Genomic DNA, 26649 nt, shown 5'->3' on the forward strand with positions numbered 1-26649 from the left:
TGAAGATGGCGATGATTGTGGTGGACCTGCTGCCTCCATGCTTGATCAGAATGTTATATTCAAGTAGTTTTTCCATTTTCTTTAGTTTTTGTGTTTGAGCTTGGTCTTGAAGTAACATTGTTTGTTATGTTCAGCTAGTGACGGTTGGTTCCAACTAGATTGAGATTATTCATGCTAATCTAAGGTTAGTGTCAGCATTAAATATCTCTATGACTCTCCAAGTTGAAGTTTTTTTGTTCTGCATTGTGAGCATCATTATTGGATGTCAATTGAGTTCTGTTTAGTGGGTATTTTCGAATGAACTAAAAGTGTGATCGAGATAGGGATACTTGGTGCTGCCTCATGTTCTGGTGTATACATGCGTATTACATTTTCTTAGACCTCACTAGGTGCGGAATTTATCTTTATTGATTAACAGAATTTTGATTGAGAGGTGTGCCAAAAACTTGTCTTTTCCGTAATTTGGGATATAGGGTTCGAAATGCTAGTATGACTAGATCATACGAGGAATCAGCATGTAGAGTTGCTAAGATGGTCTAGACCAGAGCAAGTACCCACTCAGGGACATTCCTAAAAAAGTTTGTTGTGAATGGAGCGATGAAATTAGTGTTAGAGTTTGGTGGCTTAGATTAGAGCCACATTTGAGTCCCACATTGGTTAGGGGAAGAGTCGTGTAGTGCTTTATAAGCAATGCCACCACACACACATACTGTCGAGGCCTTTTGGCAAAACCCATACCCTTTACTTCTGGTTGGCTAAAGTGAGGGGAATATCGGCAATACCGACTTGTGTGTGTGGGACCCACTTCCGCACAACAATTGGTATCAAAGCCCAGGCAACACTTAGGATTGGTGGCGTACACAATATTTAAAGTTGAAGAGCCCATTTGGAATTTGGTGCATGTGGTCAAGGTGGAGCTCTCTTTGCATTTGGATCGTGAGACATCAATTTGGAGATGGCTCGAATCATGCCAAGGTGGAGATTGTTGGAGTTTGGTGGCTTAGATTAGAGCCACATTTGAGTCCCACATTGGCTAGAGGAAGAGTTGTGTAGTGCTTTATAAGCAATGGTACGACACACACATATTATCAAGGCCTTTTGGTAAAATCCCATACCCATTGCTTCCGGGTGGCTAAAGTGAGGGAAGTATCAGCAATACTGACTTGTGTGTGTGGGACTTGTTGGCGACTCGTCTGTTGGCAACCTGTTGTTGTGGGTTTCCGCACAATAATTAGGGTATAAGAGATTGGATTGAGTTGGCCATTGTTTCCTTGCACCATGGGCAAAACATGTGTTTGTGTGTGCGCGCGCGCGAATGTGAGAGAGAGTGATCTGGCTGAAAGTATCCAAATTCGCTTTGATTTTGAATCCTAATGTGCTAATAGTAGCTCTTGATGATTTTTGTAAGAATATCCGAGCTTTTTGGATTGGTGGAAGTTGTTAGGTGGCTTTGGTCGTATATGATATATGACTCCACTTTAGTTTTGTGCTTGGATTTTTTTTGAATGAAACAACTAGGAGAGGGGAAGGTCGTGAACTTACTCTGATTTGGCATGATTTCGTTAGTACTTATACTTTGCACCATAAGGAGAATGCAGAAGGCTCAGCTTGAAATCTTCATGTGTTCATTTATATTGAATTAAGGGCTTGTTTACTTATCAATAATGGGAAAATAAGGATTCACTTAACTATGGAATGCAAAAATTTAAGGAAAGGGAATTGAATTAACACTCAAATTGCTGAAATTGGGTTGTTCCATTACATATTTTAGATAATCCATTACTGATTACATGCAAGTAGATGCGGGGAAGTCATGAAGGGAACCCATTCCCTTTCTTTTCATCCCCATTACAGATAAACAACCCTAAGAAAAACTTATTATTCTGTTTACAGAAAAGTTCCAAAGTTTCATCATTTGAGGGATATGCGATGACTTAATTTGGATGGTTATGCTAATTTAAATTTATGGCGTAAATGACACAGGTTCTACCGACACATAACGCTTTGATGTTTTATATTACTTTTCTATTGCGGTTTACACGAGGGAAATTCTTGTTTACCATTCTTATGCAATATATAAAAAATGTTGAGAGATGCATGGTTTTATGGGATTATCAGTAGTTTAGTACGAGTAATTCTATTATATGGGATCACATTCTTTTAAGTTCACCTTTGTGTATGCTTTTTGATGTCTTTTTGGACATATGCATCTGCCCTAATTTATGTCCTTTGAATTTCTTCCTCGTCATTATTAATTTGATCTTTAAGTGATAATTTTATGGAAGTTTTTGCTTATGTTGCTTCCACATGATATGTACTGCAGATATGACATGGCTTCAAACCGTTGGTGTAAGGAGTCGCGTATACCAAGACAGGCCCCATGCAACTCAGCATTAGATTCGTTGTATTGGATGGAGAGTTGCATGTAATAACCCTTTTGAAGGCAGTCGAGCCAGCAGAAATCCGCAGGTCGCGATTGCATACGAGAGCTGGCACACTTTACGTCCAAATATACCATCCTAAGAAGAAGACATGGAGATCTATCATAACAAAGTCACCTTTCCATTACAGCTTGGATTTCAATACTGCAGTTATGAGCACCATTTGCTTGTGAATCTCGATTCTTATTGCTTGTACTTGTGTTGATAATTGTACCGATTGATGTGCAGCGCTGTCTATTGGTTCTTCGGGGTCATTGCTGCTAGCATATTTGTCTAGTCCAAATGTACAGCAGACCGAGATAAATACTTTACCCGTTTTAAGATTGAATTCATGAGTTACATATATTTGTATCATTTACTTTTCCAGAGAACAGGCATAGATATGTATTATATACACATATATATGTATAGATGTGTTATATAGCTTTGTTGCTTGTGCACTAATCAATCTTTACCGGTGTCATTTTTCGTTTAAAGTTGATTTGTTTAGTATGATTTTTAAGTCCGGTTCCCGGGTCTGTGGCGTCACCGAGTAATACTTTACATCTAAGGACAGAGTCGGACTCTCTCCTTTGCTCCCATTTCGTGCCGTGTTGAGAATAATAATAAAACGACTCGTGTTAGAAACACAAGTTGTTCTAACACGAGTCGTTATCCCAACAAGTGAAGTCTTTTCGGAAGTTCCAACCGACGAAAAGAGTAAATTCGTAGCAGGGGCAAAAATTGAGACCAATATGCAGACATTCCGAAGTAAAGATTCAGTTTTCCATCAGGTTTGGTGAGTTCCAACATTTTCAATACATGACGAAGCAATTAGTGCGGCTAAAGCAGAAACTGGCTGGCCGTGAAGAATGGGGTACAAGTCAAAACTCAAACCATTGAGGAGTTAAACCGCACATGTATTGCAAGTTTTGCCTTTTTATACATCCATGACTTCAAACTTGAGATACACGAAATTCAAGTCCTAACATACAATCAGCAAGTCAACCCAAAAGTTTTCATTAACATTTTGGTCAAACGTTCGGGCGGAAAATGAGAGAATCTGCTTTGTCATCGGAGATAAATCTCTGTGTATCTACAACACTCATCACGTAACTTGTAAACATAAGAAGATATATATTTTTGCAACACTATCTCGGTTGTAGGTCTCGAAGTGAAGGTATTGCGAAGTCCATAGTAAGTGCAAAGAAACATATATTGTGGTTTTGGTTTCGATTTCTTTGTGACCCAAAATGCATGCCAATTAAATAGAGAACTTTCTTTGCAAGACTCGTGCTAATACATGTAAGAAGAGATGCCAACTTAAGAACTTTGAAAGTTTTACTTTGAATTCTACCGTCATAGAACAAAGTCGTTTTTTCTGTTCTGACCCATTCAATTTTTAATGTTTTTCACAAAAGAAAAAGGTTGAAAGTCATGCAGATTGGTGCATATAAATACACACGTATCTAACCTCCACACAACACATCCTTCGTAATTAAGCTAGCTATCTTTGTTTAATATCTCTAAGTACAAGATCAATAGATCACCATGAGGTTTCTTAAGTGTTTATTCGCAGTTATAACAGTTGTATTTCTCGTGAGTATGGACCTGCATGTGGTTAGTGCAGGCAGGATGTTGCATGATGAGAAAGAAAACTTGAAGACGATAACGACGGTGAAGAAAATCATCGTGTTAATGGATTCGAAGCAGAAGGGCGATCATCCTCCCGGTGGACCTAATAAGAAGGTCCCTGGGTCTGCTGATCTTGCCGATACTACCATCAACCAAAGGAACTTTGCAGGCCACACTACTACTACTCCACCTCCTCCACACGATGCATACCCTAATAATGCCGTGGCTAGATCACTACTCGGCGTGGCTACAGATCGTTAATCATTTATTTGAATTATTAACGATAACTACAGAAATTCCAACCTATTAAGATACATCAAATTATGTGATATAATATAGTGTTTATTGTGCAGAATAAATGATGGGGAAAAAACTATATAATGTGATATAATATAGTGTTTACTGTGCAGAATAAGTAGAGGGGAAAAACCCTAGTTGTCTTTGTATTGGTTGCAGCACACTCTACTTGAATAAGAAAATAGACGAATTCTCTTACAAATATCTTATTTTCTTCTTTATGCAGTATGAGAGTGAGACGAATAGAATGTAAGACGTTTTATTCAAGCACTATGAGATGTTTCAAAGAACAGTCTAAAATGTTTCATTTGAAAGTCAAACATAAGCATTATGGTAACAAAAACGTCATCAAAAGATGCGTTGCCCGAACACTATCATGGGGTAAAACAAAGAAATATACAAAAAAAAAAAAGAAAGAAAAAAAGCACATACAAGCGTTTACAACCATATCTCCTAATATTGAAATCTTCTAATCAGTCGTGGAAATGTCAAGTTAGACTTGGTACACTAATGCAGTGTGCCTCGGTAAATAACCATCGCATCATAAAACTGATGACTTAGAGGAAACAGAAAGCTTATAACAATGGAGAAAACTATAAAGCTAAGAAGAAGCTATCGAAGAAGAAAGAAAGGCAGAGAGAGGACTTATTATATTTCTTTATTCACAACACAATGACCTTTAGAGTCTTACATTTCACATTATATATGGTATTCTTATCAGCATTACTATTACAAAAATACCCTTCAACTACCTCTTCTTATCACAACCAAACTAACCAATAATACTAACTAACTCATTAGTTCTAATCATGACAAGTGTCAGCTATTACTCCCCCCTCAAACTCAGCGAGTAAGAAGCTGAGATTGTTCCTAACCATGCTCATAGATCACAAATTGGAGGGTATCAGTGATTGTTGATGTTGAAGCTGTTGCAGCATAACTCATAGATTGTACATCAAGAGTAGAAGCACCCAATGCTAGAGCATGACAATGTTTGATGAACACAGGGCTGTGTAAACCCTTTGTTAAGACATCAACAACCTAATCCTCAGTGGGAATATACTGAACCATTATATCATTCTTTTGTACCTTCTCTCGAACAAAATGGTAATCCGTGCCTAAGTGCTTTATCTTGGAATGAAACATTGGATTTGAACAGATTGCCAACGCAGACAAATTATCACAATGTAAACAAGGGGTATGTAACAACACCTGATGAAGATCTTTGAGAAGTGACCTGATCCAAAACACATCTGCAGCACAGTGAGCTAGTGCTTTATATTCTGCTTCTATAGAGCTGCGAGAAACTGTTGATTGTTTCTTAGATTGCCACGATATTGGATTATAACCTAAGAAAACAACAACGCCTATGATAGACCTCCTTATGTTGATATCTGCAGCCCAATCAGAATCTAAGAATGCATTTATAGAGAAATCTGTGCATTTTGTGTATCGCAATCCACAAGTACTCATGCCTTGTAAATACCTCAAAATCCTTTTGACTAAATGAAAATGCATCTCAGTCGGATTAGTCATGTATTGGCACATCACATTTACAAAGTGAGATATGTCAGGTCGAGTAAAGGTTAAGTATTATAAAGCTCTTACTATACTCCTGTATTGAGTTGGATCAGTCATTGGCACTCCTTCTGTGACAATGAGTTGTGTATGTGGTTTAGAAGGTGTGGATGTAGGTCTGCAATTCTCCATACCAGCTTTATGGAGGAGATCCCTTGCATATTTAGACTGGTTGATAAACAGAGATCCATCTTCTTGATACTGAATTTGAAAACCTAAGAAATAAGTGAGTCTGCCTATATCTTTTAAATTAAATACCTCTGCAAGATCGTGAATTACTTGTTGAATCTGTACCTCACTTGAACCAGTTAGGATGACATCATCCACATACAACAGAAGAATAACTACACCTTTGTGATCAGATCTCACAAATAAACTTGTATCAGAAAGAGATGTCTTGAATCCCAGAGATGGCAAATAACTTGTGAATTTAGAATTCCAGGCTCTCGGAGCTTGTTTAAGACCATACAAGGACTTGATTAATTTGCAAACATGGTTTGGATACTTTGAATCAACAAAACCTTGAGGTTGCTTCATATAGACATTTTCTTCCAAATCACCATGCCAAAAGGCGTTTTTAACATCCAATTGTCTGAATGACCATCCGAATTGAACAACTAGAGTTAAAATGAACCTGACAGTTGTATGCCTAACCACATGACTAAAGGTCTCTGAGTAGTCCAAACCCAATTCTTGAGTAAAGCCTTGTGCTACCAATCGGGCTTTATATCTTGAAACAATCCAATTATGATTCTTTTTAACCTTATACACCCATTTACTACCAATAACACCCATGTTACTCGAAGGTGGTACCAGATTCCAAGTGCCTTGTGCTGTTAAAGCATCAAACTCCTCTTGTATAGTTAACTGCCATTGGTGATGTACAGATACTTGCTTAAAAGTTGTAGGTTCTTCAATATTGGTTACATCAACGAGGAATGAAAAACCTCCAGAGAAAGCATTGTCAATCTTCAAAGATTGTAACTCAGGCAAATCAACATAATATGCAGCATAATTCTTCCTAGAAATAGCTCCAGTTTGAAGTCTAGTCTGTATACTAGTATTTGTAGGTAATAAAGGAACATCGAAATTTTGTGATGTTGGAGAAATAGGGATGATTACCTAAAGTTGTGCAGGATCTAGGACAGGAAGCAAATGAGTTGTATCATTTGAAGAAGAAAGAGTAGGACTTGAAAATGTGGAATGAACTGACAAATCTACAATATCCAATCCTTGCATGTTACCACCACTGTGATGCAAACTATCACTACTGGATTCCCTTGCAGAAGCTAACTGTGGAGATACTAATGGAAACACTGCAGGTGAACTCTCGAATTGTTGACCAAATGATTGAGATATAGGTATTGGTATAAACACAGAAGAAGCTTGCACTTGAGTTAACTGATCTTTAGGTATAGGCACATTATTTAAAACTAGGTTACATGGAAAACTACTCTCTTCATGAAACACATGCCGTGAGATAATGCATTTTCTTGTTTGCAAATGAAAGCAGATAGCCCCCTTATATCCTACTGAGTATCCCAAGAAAATACACATCACAGACCTTGGTTGAAGTTTGTTTGCAGTATATGGCCTAATCCATGGATACACTGCACTTCCAAAAACCTTTAAACTCTGTAAGTCTGGAAACTTTTTGTATAACAATGAAAATGGAGATGGCATATTCAGAGTCTTACATGGCATCCTATTTATGAGAAACATTGAATGAGAACAAGTAAAAGACCAAAACTCAGATGATAATCCAGCTTGTGTAAGCAAAGTAACTGCAGTCTCTACAATATGTCTATGTTTCCTCTTAGAGATCCCATTTTGCTGAGGTGTGTAAGGACAAGATACCATATGCATTATACCTTTTTGAGCAAGAAAGTTCTTAAATCGTGTACTCACATATTCTCCTGCTCCATCAGTTTGCAAACATTTAACCGAAATCCCAAACTGATTCAAAACAAATGCATAAAATCTGACAAAGACAGAAAACACATCTGACTTATTTACCAAGGGAAATATCTAAACATATCTTGTATATTCATCAACAAATAGTACATAATATCTGTAACCATCTAGAGACTTTACAGGTGAAGAACCCCACACATCACTATGTAACTTTTCAAATGGTGAGGTACATTTATCAGTTCTAGATGGAAATGGTAATTTGGACATATTTCCTTGAGTACAAGGTACACATATATTTTGCCTATGATTTATACTAACTGGAACATGAGATTGTTTCAGCATGAAAGACAGTATGTCATTGGCAGGATGACCCAACCTCTGGTGCCAAATGTGTGACTTCACTACTTGCCCTACCAAAGCTGCTGAAGATGAAACTGCAGATTGTAAACCCTTGCTCTTTTGGAAAACTAGAATCTGGAACAATTCTCTTGGCCTACTCTTTCCTTGATACAATATCTTTTTTGTTCGCTGGTTCTGCACAAAGAAATCAGTTTCATCACAAATAAACCAATACTTATTATCAGCACATAGTTGTTTAACAGATAACAAACTTCGAGCAATTTGAAGAACATGTAAAACATGTTTGAGAATAAGAGGACGATTAGCAGTCTCTATAGTAGTATTACCAACACTTTGAATAGATAAATCAGTACCATTCCTAATTGTTATCTTTTCAGAACCCTCAAATGGCATGACTTGTGACAATCCATTCATATCTGCTGTCATATGATGAGATGCTCCAAAATCAACAATCTAAGAGTCTGCAAGTCCATATGAAGATGTTTGTTGTGCACTTATAGCATTGAAAGATGGTGGTGGAGGATGACCCTGAAATGCATAGTTACCTCTGTGAAAGCACTCAAGAGTCGAATAACCCCTTGTGCCACAGATTTGACATTCAACCCAAAATCCATTTCCAGAAACATTATTATTATTTCTGTGATAGCAGTTTGCAGCTGTATGCCCTCTTTTATTGCAAATCTGGCATTTAATAACCACATTAGTCCTCATGTCTGTATTCCTAGACCAACTAGAATTACCATTCTGTCTAAAGTTCTTGCCTTTAAACCCCCCATTACTTCTATAACTATTATGTCCTTTTGAACCCTAAAATGTCTTAGACGCATACTGACTTCCATTGCTATGTGACTGCTGAGAATTAGATCTAGAAGACTGAAAACTTCCCATATTACCAGCAAAACCATAACCAAATGATGATGGATAAAATGGAACCGGTTGTTGAGGCAAAGAATAAAATGGTGGTGGAACAGGATATTCCGGTTGCTGTGGAGATAAGTATGGAACCTGAGTAATAACACCTGTAGTAGTTGCTGAAATATGACTATGATTCTGAGGAGTTGAAGTAGAACCAGAAATATGAGATCCATAAGTCCCAGAATTAGAACTAGAACCAAAACCATTCATATACAAAGCAGACGAATTTTGAGACAAGATATTAGTATCCCTTCAATCTATTTTTCAGCTCCAAGCAACTGAGCATGAAATTCTTTCAGTGTAATAGAAGATTCCCTAGCCAAGATGACTGTTCTAATAATAGCATACTCGTTAGGTAAACCAACTAACCCAGCAATAATAACATCATTGTCTGAAATGAATTCCCCTGCTGCATTAAGCTGATCCCTAATGTTCTTTAACCTCAATAGGAACTTATCAATCGAAGGAAATTCGTCAGAGCTGTCCAAGTTTTGTTGTCCTCGCAGCAACTGAGAGAGAGAACGAACTGATGATAATGATGATGACGTCATTGACGTCGGAGAGGGTGGTGTGGTGATGGGTATGTGAGTGCGTAAGTGTGGGTGTGTGCTCATAGAAGGACGAGAAAGAGAGAGACGAGGGAAAGAGAGCTCGGGTGAGAGGAAGAGAGTAACCGGGAAGCTTACAAAGAAAAACAAGGTGGGCCCCACCGGCTCACCAATTAAGGCTTTAAAACAATTTTTAAATAAAAATAGGGTTGGGGTGTTTCAGGGTGACCCATTGGGAAGTTCTTGTGTGAGTTCCCAGAAACAAAACCGTAAGGGTGTGGTCGGGCCCAAAGCGGACAATATCGTGCTACGGCGGAGTCGAGCCCAAGATGTAGTAGGGGCTCGGGCCGGGATGTGACAATTTGGTATCAGAGCCAATCCCTGGCAGAAAGTGTGCCTACGAGGACATCGGGCCCCTAAGGGGGTGGATTGTAATATCCCACATCGCCCAGGGGAGTGGATCCTGTAAGTCTTATATGTATATTCCCATCTCTACCTAGCACAATGCTTTTTGGGAGCTTACTGGCTTCGGGTTCCATCAGAAATCTAAAGTTAAGCGAGTTCGCGTGAGAGCAATCCCATGATGGGTGACCCACTTAGAAGTTCTCGTGTGAGTTCCCAGAAACAAAACCGTGAGGGCGTGGTCGGGGCCCAAAGCGGATAATATCGTGCTACGGCGGAGTCGAGCCCGGGATGTGGTAAGGGCTCGGGCCGGGATGTGACAGTATGACATTGCAACAAATTCGAGGTTTGACATTGGAACTTTTTAAAGATGAGGTATGAAACTGTTAATGACCCAATAATTGAGGTAATTTTATGTAATTTACCAATATTTATTTATTTAGAGATTTTAATTTAATTAGTAAGATAAATTAAGAATATTTGTGTTCCATTAGTTTATTTTATTCATTTAAATTGTTATGAAGAAATTGAGATAAATATTATTTGTAAATATTTATGTTAAATTGACAATATTTAATATACCATAAATTGGTAATATTTAGTAATATAGGTATATATTATGTTAATTAATTAAATATTTCACTCTAATTGCTATGAGGATATACAAAACTTGAATTGAATAAATAATCAAGAGTGTAGATAAACATATTTTTGTTAACCTTTTATTGTTTTTTAATTTGTTTAACTATCTTTGTTAACATCTTTATAAAATTTTATAATTTATAATGATAATTTTTATTAGTAATTATAATAATTTGTGCTTCTTATTATAATTATAGGTATTTTGGGCGGGATATTTCATGTGACTTTGAATCAAAAAAATTAATGGCGTAGAAAATCCGACTGAGGAAAATTTTGTGACGGTTTTTGGTTATTTTTGTCTGTTATAACCAACATTAGTCTGACATCCATAAATGTACCGTACTGACGTACATAAATGCACTGTATTGACAGAAACATAAAAGCTCTGTCAGATTTTAATTTCCTGGCAGTTTTAATTGACGTCCTGTCGGTTATAACCGACAACATTTATTACCCTAAGCTAAAATAATTCAACCTCCCATTTTTACTTCAGTCGTTCCTCTTCTCCTTCTCATTTTCACTTCCAGTCATTCTTCTCCTTCCCATTTTTACTCCTTCCCATTTTCACTTCCAACCATTTTGACTCCTCTTCTTCTTCTCATTTTCACTTCCAGCCATTTCTATGGAGGAACAAAATGAAGGCCATGAATTCCAGGAACAAACTGAAAACGGTGCGTTTTAAAGTAATTATATTGTGGGTTTTTTCTTTGTTGTTTTTGAAATACATGACAAATGTTTGTTTTTCATGAATTCCAGGAATACCGGAATGGTTTAAAAGCGGAGTATTATACCAAAAAATTAATGATTTGATATTTGGTATTGAAAGATGTTTGTCTTATAATGTTTTTTTTTTTAACTTTTCAAGAGGTGGCAGAGAAAAACAAATATAATTGAGAGTTAAAAACTATGAACCATACAACTGGTTCAAAAACTTTTGATAATATGTATGTGTTGCTAATTTGTAATATATGTAGTTAATATGTATTTGTTGCTCTCTTTTAACATATTTAAAGAAGAACAAGCATGGGAAGGAGCCGGATCCCATCTCCTTTTTTCGAGCTACCCATATTTAAAAAGATGACTCTTGGATTGATGAATCGTCACATCAGAGAGGGGTAAATGGTTCATAACTCTATTCAAATTATGACTATTTGTATTTAATTCTTATTTATCTTTCTATTTGAATTGATGAATTTGTGTTCTAACAATTATTTAAACAATAATATTGTATTTTTTAGAACACATATTATTTAAACACAGAATTTGTGTTTTTATGAACCTTGTTTATCTTTCTATTTGGATTGATGAATCTATGTTTTTATGAGCCTTAGTTATCCTTCTATATTTCAACTCTTAATAATTTTTTATTATTTTGTTTAAATATTATATTGCAAGACATTTATGCAAGATCTTCAGGTGCTAGTTCTTCCAAGAAATCATCCAGGGGTGCATTGGTCAAGGTGCTAGCTAAGAACAACGAATTGAGGAGGAGGGAGGAAGAAGCCTCCAGACAGTTGGCGGCGGTAACGGTTCAGCTTAAGCAGTCAAAGACCTCGCAGCAGCAGGTAAACCAACAGCAACAGGTAAACCAGCAGCAACAGGTAAACCAGCAGCAACAGGCGATAAACCAGCAGATCATGATGTAGCAACATCAAATATTGATGTTGCTTATTCCACAAATGCAGCGGCCACCACTCAGCCCTTAAGCATCACAACATTCGGCGCCCAGTCTGACACTTTACTTACTTTGGACAAAAGTTTTTTGTATAGTTATGTATTATGGCAAATTTAGATGACAGTATTATAGGTTAATGTATATTTGAATGCATATTATGTTTGTTATGAGCTTTGTTTATTTTATTCACTCATTAAAATTTTCTTTTATTCATTCAGTAACAGAAAGTTTTGTATTTTTTTCAATTATTAATATTGTTCTATGGGTTGTGACCGACGAAAAATAAATAGATTTTTTTTAAAATATTTATGTCGGTTAGAACCGACAGAAGCATGATGTGAATCCGACGGTATTTTTAATTTCCTGGCGGTCACGAACGACATTAATTGATAATATCCGACAATAGTTTAGAATTTATTGTCGCATATATCTAACACAAGTTCAGTCGGTTTTAGAGCCTTAACCGACAAAAAATTCATTTCCTGACGCTGGCAATTCTGTCGCTTATTATATTCGCCACTGCATCTATTTTCTGTCGGATTTTGCTAAATATCCAACGGTAATATACGTTTATTGTCAGTTTTCATAGAAACACTAATAAATGATTTGGTAGTAGTGTAAGCAATGCCACCACACACACATATTGTCGAGGCCTTTTGGTAAAACCTATACCCGTTGCTTCCGGGTTGCTAAAGTGGGGGAATATCGGTAATACCAACTTGTGTGTGGGATCAATTCATTTGCTTGCTTCGCAAACGGAGAACTGAGAAGTAAGGCTTAACGGGGAAGCATTAACTACGACCTTGAAAGTTTGAACGTTTGTAGGATTGGATGTGTGCTAACCTTTTACACGACATGGATTACTCTGAAAAAAAAAAAAAAAAAACAAAATTTGAATTTCATGGTATACGACTGAAAGTCCCATTTGACTGGAATATATCATGCATGATGTGTAGAATGATTGTCTTAATTAGGTTAAATACTCCCTCTTTTTATGAACACTATTCTTTAATTACTACTTTATATCTTCATTTATGCATTAGGGAGGAGATTTCTCATAGAAACATATTAAGCTTAGGATGCAGTAGTAAGCAATTTTTTAGTGTAATTAACGGTTACACGTGACACGTGTATAATAGAGTGGATATCATAGTTGACATATCATACACTAGGGTATAATATTTATAAATAAATACACACATGTTAACACAAGTGAATTAATAAAAAAACAAAACAGTGTCACAGTCACAACGTAAAATCTCCAAGGACTGCAACTAACAGCCGATACCAATTAAGCTTTTAATATTTGGATGATCGACAGGCACAAGGTTTGGTTTTGATATCTTTGCACCCGAAATGTGATACTGCAGCGGAATCTTAAAAAAAAGGAAAACTAATGAAAAGGGCTTGAAAACTTTGAGTTTTAATGATAAGGACAACTCTAGAGTTTCTCTTACATGTATAGATATGTCAAACCCATCATATAAAACAGCAAGTAAATCTTTATTCAAAACTGTTATCAGTTCCTCTTACATGCATACCCATAATAAGCAACCAAAAAGAAATATCATTTCATAAAAGTAACATAACGAATGAAACTCCTAAGTTATAAATAACCTCGACTTGAAAAACCATCCTTCTCTTGATAGCCCTCATATTATTTCTTAACTCAATTTGTGTACTTCATTGAAAATTTTATTCAAATCACGTTTTGGAGCTTTCTTAGGATCAACTCCATTATTGGGAGGTCGGTACTTTATTGGTGTTGGTGGGCATGACACATCTTCCGATCGCATTAATCTGCTTTCTTTAGTTGTTGGGGTTGTTGAGTCTACTTCAGACATCTTGATCATTAAAATAACTAAAGTGTACACTAGTTTGCAACAAACAAACACAAAGCCAATTGAAGATCTCTACGTACTCAAGGAAAATTAAAGAGGGGTACGTTGAGAACTTGAGAATAGTATAAGCCTATATTTATACTAGTTTTAGTGTAGGCTTATTTTCTTTCTTAAAAACAAAGTCCCAAATAGGCTAATCCTACAAAGAATGGGAGAAAAATGACAAAATAGCTTTTCAAACCATAAAAGGAATATAGCTTTAGAGAGAAAGTGAGTAAACAAACAGCAGTAAGATATGCAATATGAGTATATATAGATTTAGAGGTCGTTTTATGCTTACTCTTTCGATGTTGCATTCCCTTTCTATGCCACTACTTTTTATTCTCTTTTTCTTCCCTTCCGTTTTGGTCTAAAGAGTGAACATGAAGAAATACTCAAAAGTTATTGATCAATAATATTCCATGGATGCTTTTCCACACAAGGGAGGAAATTGGCATTGAACATGTTGGTGTTAATTAGTGAAAAACTTCTTAGTTGAAAATATGATCAGTTTTTTGTTAACATGGATGTAGTACGTAATGGGAAAAAATATGGGAATCTTACCGAAACACTTCTGGTACTGGTCACTTTTAACGTTAAGGACAATTTTACTTTGAAAAGTCATTTCTAGTACTATTCACTTACACATTTATTTTGTCATTTTCATTCAAACTAAAGTTTTTGAGAACTTTTCGTTAGTTTTTCTAAAAATTATATCATGTTTTCAAGATTTCTCAAGTTTCCCTATATGATCATAATATATGATTTTAATTTATAGATGATTCATATATAGATTTTTGTATAAGTTGTTAGGGGTAGGCAGATTTGGATAGGTTTCACACCTCAATTGGTAACCATACTAATTAATTATATTATATAATGAATAACTTTTGTTTCGTTTTAATTTAAACCATGGGTGAAACCAAATTAAACCAATTCATTGTCTTGTGGTTTGGTTCAGCCGGTTTAAAATATGAAACGGATGTTCGGTTGTGATTTTTAGAGGACCAAAACTATGGTTGAACAAAGCAAATTTGGTTCGATTTTGAGACCGTTTGCATTGTTGATGAGCAATACCGAATCAAATGTTAAATCTCTCACATCGGTGGGTTCAAAGAAACCCAATGAGTTTAAATAGAATTATCATACTTTAACTAATACCGAGGCTTTTTTTGTGATAAAACCCCACACCTGACGGATTGGGTAGGTGGTAAAGTTTGTAACAATATCGATGTCGTTAGAGTGAGGGTGGGCCCGATGATCTAAAAATTCAACATGGTATCGGAACCAAGGTTTGGGCCCGTGCAAGCTCAAGGCTTGTCACCAGGAAGGGCTTGGAAACAAACTTGGACTCTTAACATAGAGTCGGTCTTTGAGTTCCTAAAAAGGCACTTCCTGAAAAAATATTGAAAACAAATTGGAGCCAACTTCTGAGTTTCAATTACCGATGTGTGGATTTCTACGTGTGAACCACTAAATGAGGTTACACGTGAGGGGGAGTATTAAATGTCCCACACCCAATAGGTTTAAATAGAATTACCATATTCTAACTAATACCGAAGTCTTTTGTGGTAAAATCTCATACTTAACGGATTGGGCAGGTGGTAAAGTTAGGGATAGTATCGGTGTCGTTAGAGTGAAAGCGGACCCGACGATCTAAAAATCCAACATCAAACTGCCCATTACAATACTTACACAACGAAAAATATAAATAAACCAGAAAAGAATAATGAAAGAAAGAATTTCCTCTTTATTACTTTATACATATTCCGTCAAATATAGTCATGTACCTTGTCAAAGCTAATTCAACAGTTTTACAGCTTACGCAACTTTTCCAAGGGAACACAGCATCATGTACTTATCACTAAGGAAGAAAATATCGGTAATATCGGAAATATCGGTAGTTCGAAAACACGAAAATATCGATGGAAATATCGGGATAATATCGATATCGATAAAAATTACATGGAAACCACGAAAATTGTAAGAAAAACTTGGAAATTTTTATTGAAACTTTGCAGGATGTTTATTTAGTCAATTATCTATTAGTTTATCACAAAAAATTGGAAGGAAATGCATTGCATGATGGATTTAACATTATCAAGTTGATTATATAGCGAGCTGACAAACATTGTGAGTGTAGAAAATATGTAGTAATTAATGAAAGAAGTCTAAACACACCATAATCATTTATATATAATGAATTAGTACAATATTTTACACTTTATACATTGCATTTTTGGTTCTTCTCTGACAGAATTTGGTCTTCACATGGAGAAGAAGATAAAGTAAGCAGATTTTTTGGTTCTTCTCTGACAGAATATTTGGTTCTTCTGAGCAAAGTCACTTCCAAATCTTTCATACAAAACCGTGTGCCACACACACACACCCTCAAAGTTTTTTTCTTTTTCTCTCGGATAACACACACACACACACATAACCATACACACACACACACACACACAAAACCATGGTTTCATACAAAACTGTGTGCCACACACACACACACACACACACCCTCAATGTTTTTTTTTTCTCTCGGATAACACACACACACACACACACACACACACGCACACACAATCTCTCGATCCTTCTCCCACATTCCACACACACACGCACACACAGCCTCCCTCTCCTTGTTTCTTCTCCAGTTCTCCCCTCTATCTCTTTTATGCATCTCTCCTTCCCAGAGGAGACAGACACACACACACCCCACTTCCCCGTGTTTCCCCTTTCCCCAATCCCTCGAACCTTCTCCCTCATTCCTCTCCTTGTTTCTTCTCCCCCCATTTCTGCAACTCTCCTTCCCGGAGCACAGCCACACCACACCCACACGAGGCGGAGGATCCATCAAACCCGAGCGGGTTTTGGGATCCGGAGAGAAGGGATTGCGGATTTTGATGGTCTGAGCGCGGATTGCAGAGAGAGGTGCAGAGAGAGGTGCAGATCTTGGCAGTTGCCACGACGGAGCCTCGGCTGCAGTTTTCCGACGACGGAGCCTTGGTGATTTTGTCGATAATATCGCGATATTATCGATAATATCGCGATATTATCACGAAAACTATTTGGATAGTTATAAAAATATCGGTTCCCTTAAAAACCGATAATATCAGCGATATATCGCCGATATTATCGACATTTTGTTCCTTGCTTATCACTACAAGATGATTAAATAATGAATTAAATGTTGTAGAATTTAAATCTAATTACGATCAAGGTTTGGTTGGATTTGGACCACCGAGTGGAGCAGGACTCCTTTGCAGTAAATTTCTTCCTTCTTGATCTTAGATAAAACTGTACTTACAAAACAAATAACACATTTGGTCAAGGTCAAGAGCCTCATGCGCCCATGATGAATTGTGTGGGGGGGGGAGCTTTGAGCCGAAGAATCTCCGATTCCGATGCCTTTTGAGAGAAAAGTGTTTGGAGAATTTAGAGAATTTTGCAAAAGAGTTGGAATTGAGTTTTGAAGAGAATGAGGGTGTTTATATAGGGATGTGGCTGGCCACCTTGGGAGGAGATGGACCGGCCACTTGGATGGTTTTGTGGGTGAAGTTCATGATTTGTGTTTAATTAGCAAATTAATTGAATAATTAATCAATTAATTAGCTAATTAATATAATAAAAAATGAATGATTTAAGGGTTATCTTGTGGAGAAGATATGATGAGGGATGGATGAAATAGGTTATAAATAAATACCTATTTTGGGCACTTTTGACTTAATTGAAGGATGATTTCCTACTGCTTTTGCGTAGAAGCTTTGGTGTGCCTCGAAGGTAATTTTGTCTTTTTCTTTACCCTAGAATCCACGTGTCACCTTCATATTTTTCTCGATTATTTTTGTCTCCACATATGCCCCCACACCTGCTGGGCTACTTGCAGGGAAGGTACAACCCAGTTGAGAAAAAATATTAATAAAATATTGGCACTGAATATCATTTTCTTAGTGATGGGAATGAATGGTTATGCAAGGGTTCAGATCTCAATAGACTGACTAAAAAAGTTAGATGCCGAAATACAGTTCAAGCTAAACAGCTTACTTCTAAAACTTTCTGTTCTACACTCCGCCCTTCTGCTGCAGCATTACCACCCAAATAGGCAAGGTAGCGCATAAGCATTTTAGTTGTTTCAGTCTTACCAGCTCCGCTTTCCCCACTAACCAGAATCGAATTGCCGTTTCCCTCAGTAATCATTTCCCTGATCACATTCGGGAAATTCAATTAAGTAACTGCATCATCATTCAAAGATAAAGAGTAGCATGCAAAAGAAACACAGTTCACCTGTATGCAGCATCTGCTATTGCAAAAACATGAGGGCTCAGTTCTCCAAATGGTACTCCATTATACCATTCCATCATATGAGCATCATACAGATGTGAGAGACTTTGGAATGGATCGATGGCGATGAGAATGTTTCCAGTGTAAGTCTGCCATGATGTCAAAGTATTATAACAGAGACGCCCATAGCTGGAGTGATTAATCACTTTCTTCACCAGGGTGTACATTATTTCACTCAAAACAGAAGATGAGAAAAATCTTACATAAATTTCATTTATCTCATATCTAGTTGCCAAATTGTGAAGCACTCCAGATTCATGCAATTATGCTAGCTTAGTCATGTCATCAACTCCATCAGGAGGAGTTTCTGTATCTTTCGGGTATATTTTTGACAGCTTTGCAACAACCTGGACAAAATGAAAGTAGGTCGACTAAACAAATAAACAAATTGGTGTTTCAGTAAAGCTGCATATGAAGTGACATTTTGGCACTTGACTCAAGGAGTCATTTTTACATAAGGAAACAAAGATGGAAATATAGAACAGAAGCTTCTAATAAGAAGAGATTTCAGTAAGTCCCAAAATGATACTGATCTGCATAAATTGCCTGCGACAAACTCAGAATTATAAAAATTATATGCCTATGAAGTCTTTCAGGAGAATATAATAAATCTTGCAGAAGAAGAAGAGAAGGAAAAATGATGGAGGGAAGGGGCAAACCACAATGATATAGACCATGCAGAAAAAGAACCATCCAACACATAAAGGATAACAGCAGATTCGATCTCTTCTTAAATAACATCTTAGTATTTCTAAGCAGAAGCTAGAACATGCAGAAAACTACTGCCCAAAGCTCGGTTAACAAGCACTAAAATACCAATGTCTATAAATGGAGAGAAAATCTTATCTTACTTGAAATCCAGTTCTTAACCGTCTCTTTGGTTAGCCAAAAACACAAAATATAAAGAAATATCAGATCACAACTGCTACTTCTTTGCCTAATGAACCCAACATGTACAAAATCATATAAATACCAACGAAGATCAAAGCCCTAAAATCCTTAAAACTGAAACTAGCAAATAATAATTTAGAAAAATGTTGGATTTAAAGACAAATGAATAAGACCAAAAGATTCAGACTTAAAATAATAACAACTCTTGTGGCAGAAAGAAAACAACAACAACTGCATTACCTTATTCCCATCACTCGTTTGAATCTCAGCGTCATCACCCTTAATAATTAGTACTTCACCGTCAATCCAAACTGATTCTGGTTTTTCAACCCAAACAAGAGAACCAACAACAATGGTCACTGGCTTGGCCTGCAGCAGTTAAAGGTTTTACCACTTAATCAGTTCAATGCTTTCTTTTCCCTTTCAGTAAGCAGTTAAAATCTGGAATGCAAGTAAAATACATCTCCTTTTTCACATTTTTGTTTGGACAATATATACCAAAATCCACAATAGTGAGTTTACATGAACAGTAGGTAATAAACTCATCAGATCACCGACCACGGAAAAAAAGAAACTTATGGGATCTCATAATTTATCCACTGTGTTTTCAATCTAAAAAGATTACAACAATATCCCTTAGCACCCAAGTTTGAATCCACCTCCAATAGTTTACAGTACTTTAAAATATCGTCTTTTCGGATAAAGCACAATAGTTTTCCTTAATCTACACACTAAAGGAGCAGCATTCATCACCATACTACATTTTCATGGGAAGATCGCAAATAGAAACCAGAAATGTAAGGCAAAGTTTCGAAATTTGACACACCATTCCAATCGATTCTCAACGAGAAACCCAGAAACGCAGATACCCTTCTGCACAAGAATCAAATCCCATAAAGATTTCAGCGATTTTAACTTCGATTTCTCATAAAAATAATGATAGATTTTTAGAGTGGAAGGAAACGAAAAAACTTGCAGAAGTTGCTTACTCTTTGCTTTTCTTCTTTTTGTTCCTCGTTGGTTTGGAATTGCGTTGTTCGTGTCGTTTGGTTTGTGGAAGTGGCAGTCTTCGCACGCCCCACAATTTCGCCATTCTTGTGGCTCTCTCTCACTCCCTTCGCGCCTTACTCTCACTCTTTCTTCACAGGAAAGAGACGACTGTTAAAATGTTTTTCTAAAGTAATTCGTTGTTATATTATTGGGCCCAAAGAATGGATCCAACGGCTTGGAAAATGGATTTTGGAGAGCTTTTGTACGTGATTATGTCTTACTACTCGATCTCGAATCAATTTATAGTAAGACTAGATTGTGATTTTCTTATTGTTCTTGTTGGTTTGTGCTCTTGACCAAGAAAATGAGAAAACTTAACGTTTGACGTCGCAGGTGATTAATAAGAATATTTTTTTGCCTACTGCAAAATCATCATAATATGATGCAACTTTTCTCGCAGTGTTTTTACTACAGTTCTCCAGCTTGCAAAGTTTAAGCCTCGTGAATGTTTTCTTTTCAGTTGGTTAAACGGCCTTTATAATAGAATAGTAATCGTTTTACTACAGTACTCTAGTTTGCGTACCTTGTTTATCAAGTAATCATTTTATAATATACCGTGAGTGAGCCATGAGGTTAAACTATGTGGAGCGAAGGTTTTAAAAGATGTTATGTGCAAGTCGGACGGCAGGGTGAAGCATAGTGCCTAGGTTCTAAAATATATTAGGCCTTTCTTAATTTCTAAATGCCTCTGCATTAATCGGGGTGATGACCAACCGCCTAGCTCCTAGGTGGGGATTTTTAAAACAGTATGTGGGGCATAGAATAGTGAAATATGTTTTGTGTGTGCAAATTGTTTGAGTAGCATGAGATGCCTTTTATTTTAGGGAGTATTAACGAAACACTTCAGGTACTGTTCATTTTTAACAAAAAATCATATTTTTACCTTTTCCCTAGTACTATTCACAACACCTTTATTTGTCATTTTTCATTAAAATTAAAGTTTTTTAGACTTTTCGTTAGGTTTCCTTTTATTTTAAGGAGAAACTAATGAGAAAACAATAAAATACTTCATGTTTAATCATCATGACACAAAACTTTCAAAATTTCCAGAATAGGCAAAAGTGGTACTTCCACCCACATCATTCAAAGAAGACACCAAGCAAAATCATGGAGTCCAAAATAGCATAAAAGCAAAAGACTCCAATTTCACTTTCAGAAACAATCCATGTTTTCAAAAACAATGACATAGTCAAGGAAAATGAAAATATTTTCTATATAATATTACATCTTTTTGAAAAGATCTTTGTAACGTAGCACCATCATACTTTGTGTATATGAAGGGGTTCTCCTTCATGCACACATAATCCCTAAACACAAACCTCTACACAGCGAACACACACCTACATAGAACCAACTTTCCATAGTTTTCTAGGATCCTTTGCAAACACTCATTCTTTGTAAACTTCCATCCTTTGTAAATGTTTATATATCAATAAAAGAGTAAATGAACATAGTCAAGCAGTTTATCCAGTCTTACTAAGTTTCCTTTCTTTCTTTTAGTATGTTTGTTTAAATAGACTTCCAATCCAAAACAGGAAAATACTATTGTAGGTATATTATTATCTTGCTAAGCTGATGACCATATTTTGTTCGAGCCCTATTTTATAGTTGAATGTTTGTCATACAAAGAATTGGACATTAACCAGGATACCTATGAGTTCTTAGTACCTCTAAGTTTAGTCTTTGCGGTCTTATACCTGCATTGTAAGCAGTCATAATGTTGAAACATGTCGAGTTCTATATGAAAGGTTTTATGTCTAGTTGTTACAATAGTCATCCGACTATTTAACTAGGCCTTACTCCGAACTTGGTATCAGAGCCAAGTTTAATATTTAAATAATATTACAATAAAGTATCTTGATGACATAAGTCATCAACATAACTGATATCAAACACTTGTGTTATTTTGAATGAACATTGTACATTATTGTCTTTGTAGACTTTGTCAACCTCAACCGTCAGGAATTTGTTGTCATGGACATCCTATTATAACTAGCATGAAGAGAAGATTAGCATATATTTATAAGGGCAAAAGATTGTTTACTACCCTAAAGTTTTTTGGTTTTCAACATTTAGTACATCAAGTTTTTTCTTCCCAGAGTCATACCTAAAGTGTAAATTTTGGGACAGTCTTATATATTCGTTAGTCAAACTGTTAAATCTGCCATTAATTGTAACGTGGCGCCCATGTGGACAATGACTGGGCGCCACGTGTCATCCATGTTTTTTTTTCCTTCTTCTTCTTCTTCTTCTTCTTCCTTCTTCTTCCTCCTCCTTCTTCTTCTTTTGGGTTGCAGGGGGTTGGGTTTTGGGGGGGAAGGGGGAGACGAACTGGGTTCCCTTTTTTTTTTCTTCTTCTTCTTCTTTCTTTCTTCTTCTTCTTCCTCCTTCTTCTTCTTCCTCCTTCTTCCTTCCCCTTTTTCTTCTTCTTCTTCCTCCGAATCTGGGTTGCAGATTCCGTTTTTTTTTTTCTTTTCTTCTTCCTCCTTCTTCCTTCTCCTTCTTCTTCTTCTTCTTCTTCTTCTTCTTCTTCTTCTTCTTCTTCTTCCTCCGAATCTGGGGAAGATGAAGGTTTTTCTTTATTTTTTAATATATATATATATATATATAATTTTTTATTTATTTATTTATTTATTTAATAAATAATTTATTTTAAATTTCCACGTGGGTGACATGTGGTGCCCAGTCATTTTCCACATGGGCGCCACATCATAGTTAACGGGAGACTTAACAGTTTGACTAACGGATGTATGAGACTGTCCCAAAATTTACACTTTAGGTATGACTCAGGGACGAAAAAAAACTTGATGTACTAAATATTGAAAACCACGAAACATGAGGGTAGTAAAAAGTCTTTTGCCCTATTTATAAATAAAAAAATTAATAAAAACATGAAGAAGTAAATGTTTTATCTTAGTTATATTGAACACCCCACTTTTACCTACCTGTAAGGATAAAGAAGTGCAGCATAAGGTATTAACAGCAAAAAGAACACTAATCATACTTTATAGTCATTGAGAGAATAAAGAGAGTTTTTAAGAACCATTAACGGTGACTTTAGAGAATTGTAGTTTGTAGTTTATGATAGAGTACCTCAGTTTGTAGTTTATGATAGAGTACCTCAATTTAGAAACTAGTAAATAACAAAAGAGAAAAATCACCCTAGACCTAAATAGTTGAGTTTGTTATTTTGAAGTAGGCAATCATAACACTACTACAAAATTACCTATAACTGGTGGTCCAAAAACCGACAAGAAAACATAATTTTTGTCGGATAATAGGTAAAAATCCGACATAAACTGATGCAATGTCGGATAACAGAACCGAGACCATTACTAGTGTCATGAAAAGGCTTTTGATGTCAGTTAGTCCCCTTAATCCGCCACGAAAAAGGAAAGCAATATAAAATAAAAAAAGGATAGTATTGTCGGGTAAAAGTGACATTGAAACTCACGTCGGATATAGGCGACATTAAAAAAGGATAGTAGTGTCGGTCCTAACCAACATCACCTAACTATTTAATAAATAAAATAAACAACTATATTGTCGGCCCTAACTGACACCATCTAACAATTCGATAAATAAAATAACAACTATCCTATCGCTCATAAGGGATACCACAAACTATTAATAAAAAAAAATAAAAAGTTTCCTACCACAAGTAAACAGCTTCATGAGTTATTGAGGAAACACGACTGTTTTCAGCAGATCTATCACTAATGCATTCGGGAAAAAAAAAATGTCATTTATTTAGTTTAGAAGTGGATTTTTCTTTTGTTCTCAGAGCAGGTCAAGTTCCAAATGGTCCACATGTATCTTCAAATGATACATGCATTCCATATCCATTCACACACGTTGCAGATCCAACAAAATCTCAGCACAGATGAGTGTATACCTTTCAGATCAGATGATGTGTTAGTTGATAATTTGTTTGCCTTTGGATCTACAACTTCAACATTTCCTTTTCTCGGATATACATTAGGTCGTAGTGTCCTACACAAACAATGCAAAAATATGAGACATGTCGTGATACATAGCCATATTTTTGAAGATCAAACCTACAACATGTACAAACAAGTTTTCTTACCCTTTGTTTGCTTGGAACTGTGATTTAACCAAGCCATTCTTTGTCATTTCCCTAACGGATGCCAGATCAGGCATTGTTCTACTCATAACCAGAAACAAGGAGTTCACATTCATATATGGACATATTTAATGTATGTTGAGCTCACATCAGTGAAGGGAAATCAGAAAAGATTATTACCTTTCTTGTAAATTAGCTAAGATCGGACGTTTGGGGACAAGTACCTTGACTATTGGACCTCTGCATCTTTCTTGGGATGTATCTGCAGCCGTTGTACATGTATCAACAACGGATTTTTTTCAACATCAAAACAAGCACATCCAAGGTGAATTTTATATGCAACATGCAGTGAGAGATCAGTTATGCAGGCTAGTGATTTTACCCTTTATTTTTCGGATCTGAGCTGTTCGAGTGTTATTATGCCTTTTCCCATTATTTGTTCGGCGGATTCATAAACTCATACACAAATCAAACAAGCATGTATTAGTTTGCTTCTTATTTCTGTATAAAAATCATCAACTGGGCACATATTCAACAATGGCAGGGTTGATGTTTACCTCTGTAGGAAAAGGCATTAATGCACTGATAAGCTCATATTTATATATATTTTACATCAAATTCACTTGTCTTTTCTTAGTTAGTTCCTTATATTTTTGAGCTATTTACTTTGTTTTTGTGTTTAGTAGGATTTGTCAAGCAAAGAAAAGAAAAATAGCACAAGTTGGATATTAAGTGACAAATTCGTCAAAACTGCCTGTGCAGGTCAGCTGACTTTGGAAGCAAGTTGCGAACATCTCAGAATGAATTAGAGAATGAGCCTTATATGCTTAGAAATCTACGGATGTCTATTTTCTGGAGCATTTCGCGGATTGTTAATAGCATTTTTATAGAAGAAGTTATGGCTGTTTTAACATTGAAAGGTTTCCAAGACGCTGTGCAGTTTGTAACTGCATTGAAGGCAATAAATCCAATAAAACTTGCAGCCAAGAACAAGCCAGCTGACATCTCCTCAAATATCAGATGAAATGGAATTAAATATGAGGATTAAGTGGGAGTAATTGGCATAAAGGTTGCCCAAAGAGTTACAATTGTTTTACAATTTCCTCTCACTTATTGTCATCACTAAATGGCTGTTAGTGGGGTGAGTTATGGAGCATAAATGGGGCAGCAAGCATGGGCATAAAGGCTGCAAGTTGCAGCAGCAAAGGAGAGTTCTTTAGAGAAAAAAAGATAGAAAAAAAAGGAAGGAAAGGAAGGAAAAAAAAGTAAGGCTGCTGCGTTGAGAAAGGAAAGAAAGGAAGGAGGAAATCTTGACATTCTCTTCTCTAGGTTTTATCTTCTCAAACTCATGTCTTTCTTTTGGTTTATTTTGAGAACTATGTGTAACGAATTTTTTAGAGGTTATAGGGGCTGTTTTGAAGCCCCGAATATGATTGCAATTTTGTTATGACATTTCGTTAAATTATTTTTATGAATGGATGAAACTTGGTTCACTACTTGTCTCATTGATGAATTCTTTATTTGTTTTCTATGGATGCATACGTAGTAAGCATATATAGGATTCTAATGCTACGAGTATGTGTGTGCCTGCCCTTGTCGAATGAGGACCTACATATGTTCTAAAGTAGTACTTGTTAATTGCGATTAACATGTGAACCAATTTCTAAGATAAGTAAGACAACGCCAGTACTTACGATGCCTTGTGATGACTCAAACTCTTTTCGTTCTTAATGATTTCTACTTGTTAAATCTATGAACACGCCATTCTAGATTGCATGCTAGGGACTAAGTTAAGTTGAAAACGTCATTCTCTTAACATACTACGTAAGAAAGAGTAATAGGTTGAGTTCTAACATTGAGCCAACTTGAGCATCTTCATCCGGAAATAAAAGAAATTTGAATGAAACATAACATGTTTGCATGATTATTTGGTGGTGGATAGCAATACCCCTAACTCGTTTTTCTTAATTTGTGAACTACTTAAAATTTGTTTCTATCCTGTTTTTGTTCTATTTAA

The 26649-nt window shown here is 36.1% G+C and overlaps 1 protein-coding gene across 4 annotated transcripts in view; it reads right to left on the minus strand.

Annotated features, from left to right (window-relative positions):
• The window catches only part of LOC126584620 (myosin-11-like), a 57696-nt gene extending 37059 nt beyond the window's left edge, over positions 1–20637 (minus strand). For 2 of the 4 annotated variants that reach the window (XM_050248955.1, XM_050248953.1), the window contains exons 1-3: positions 20488–20637; positions 20325–20371; positions 19739–19867 (exon numbers count right to left, since the gene is read on the minus strand). In XM_050248955.1, coding sequence (XP_050104912.1) covers positions 19739–19867; positions 20325–20327 — 132 coding nt within the window. In that variant the 5' untranslated portion in view covers positions 20328–20371; positions 20488–20637. The remainder of the gene's footprint in view (positions 1–19738; positions 19868–20324; positions 20372–20487) is intronic. The other 2 variants (XM_050248952.1, XM_050248951.1) reach the window with 2 other exon arrangements.
• Positions 20638–26649: the final 6012 nt, after the last annotated feature.

Source organism: Malus sylvestris, chromosome 10, assembly GCF_916048215.2.
Source record: "Malus sylvestris chromosome 10, drMalSylv7.2, whole genome shotgun sequence".
NCBI classification, from domain to species: domain Eukaryota; kingdom Viridiplantae; phylum Streptophyta; class Magnoliopsida; order Rosales; family Rosaceae; genus Malus; species Malus sylvestris.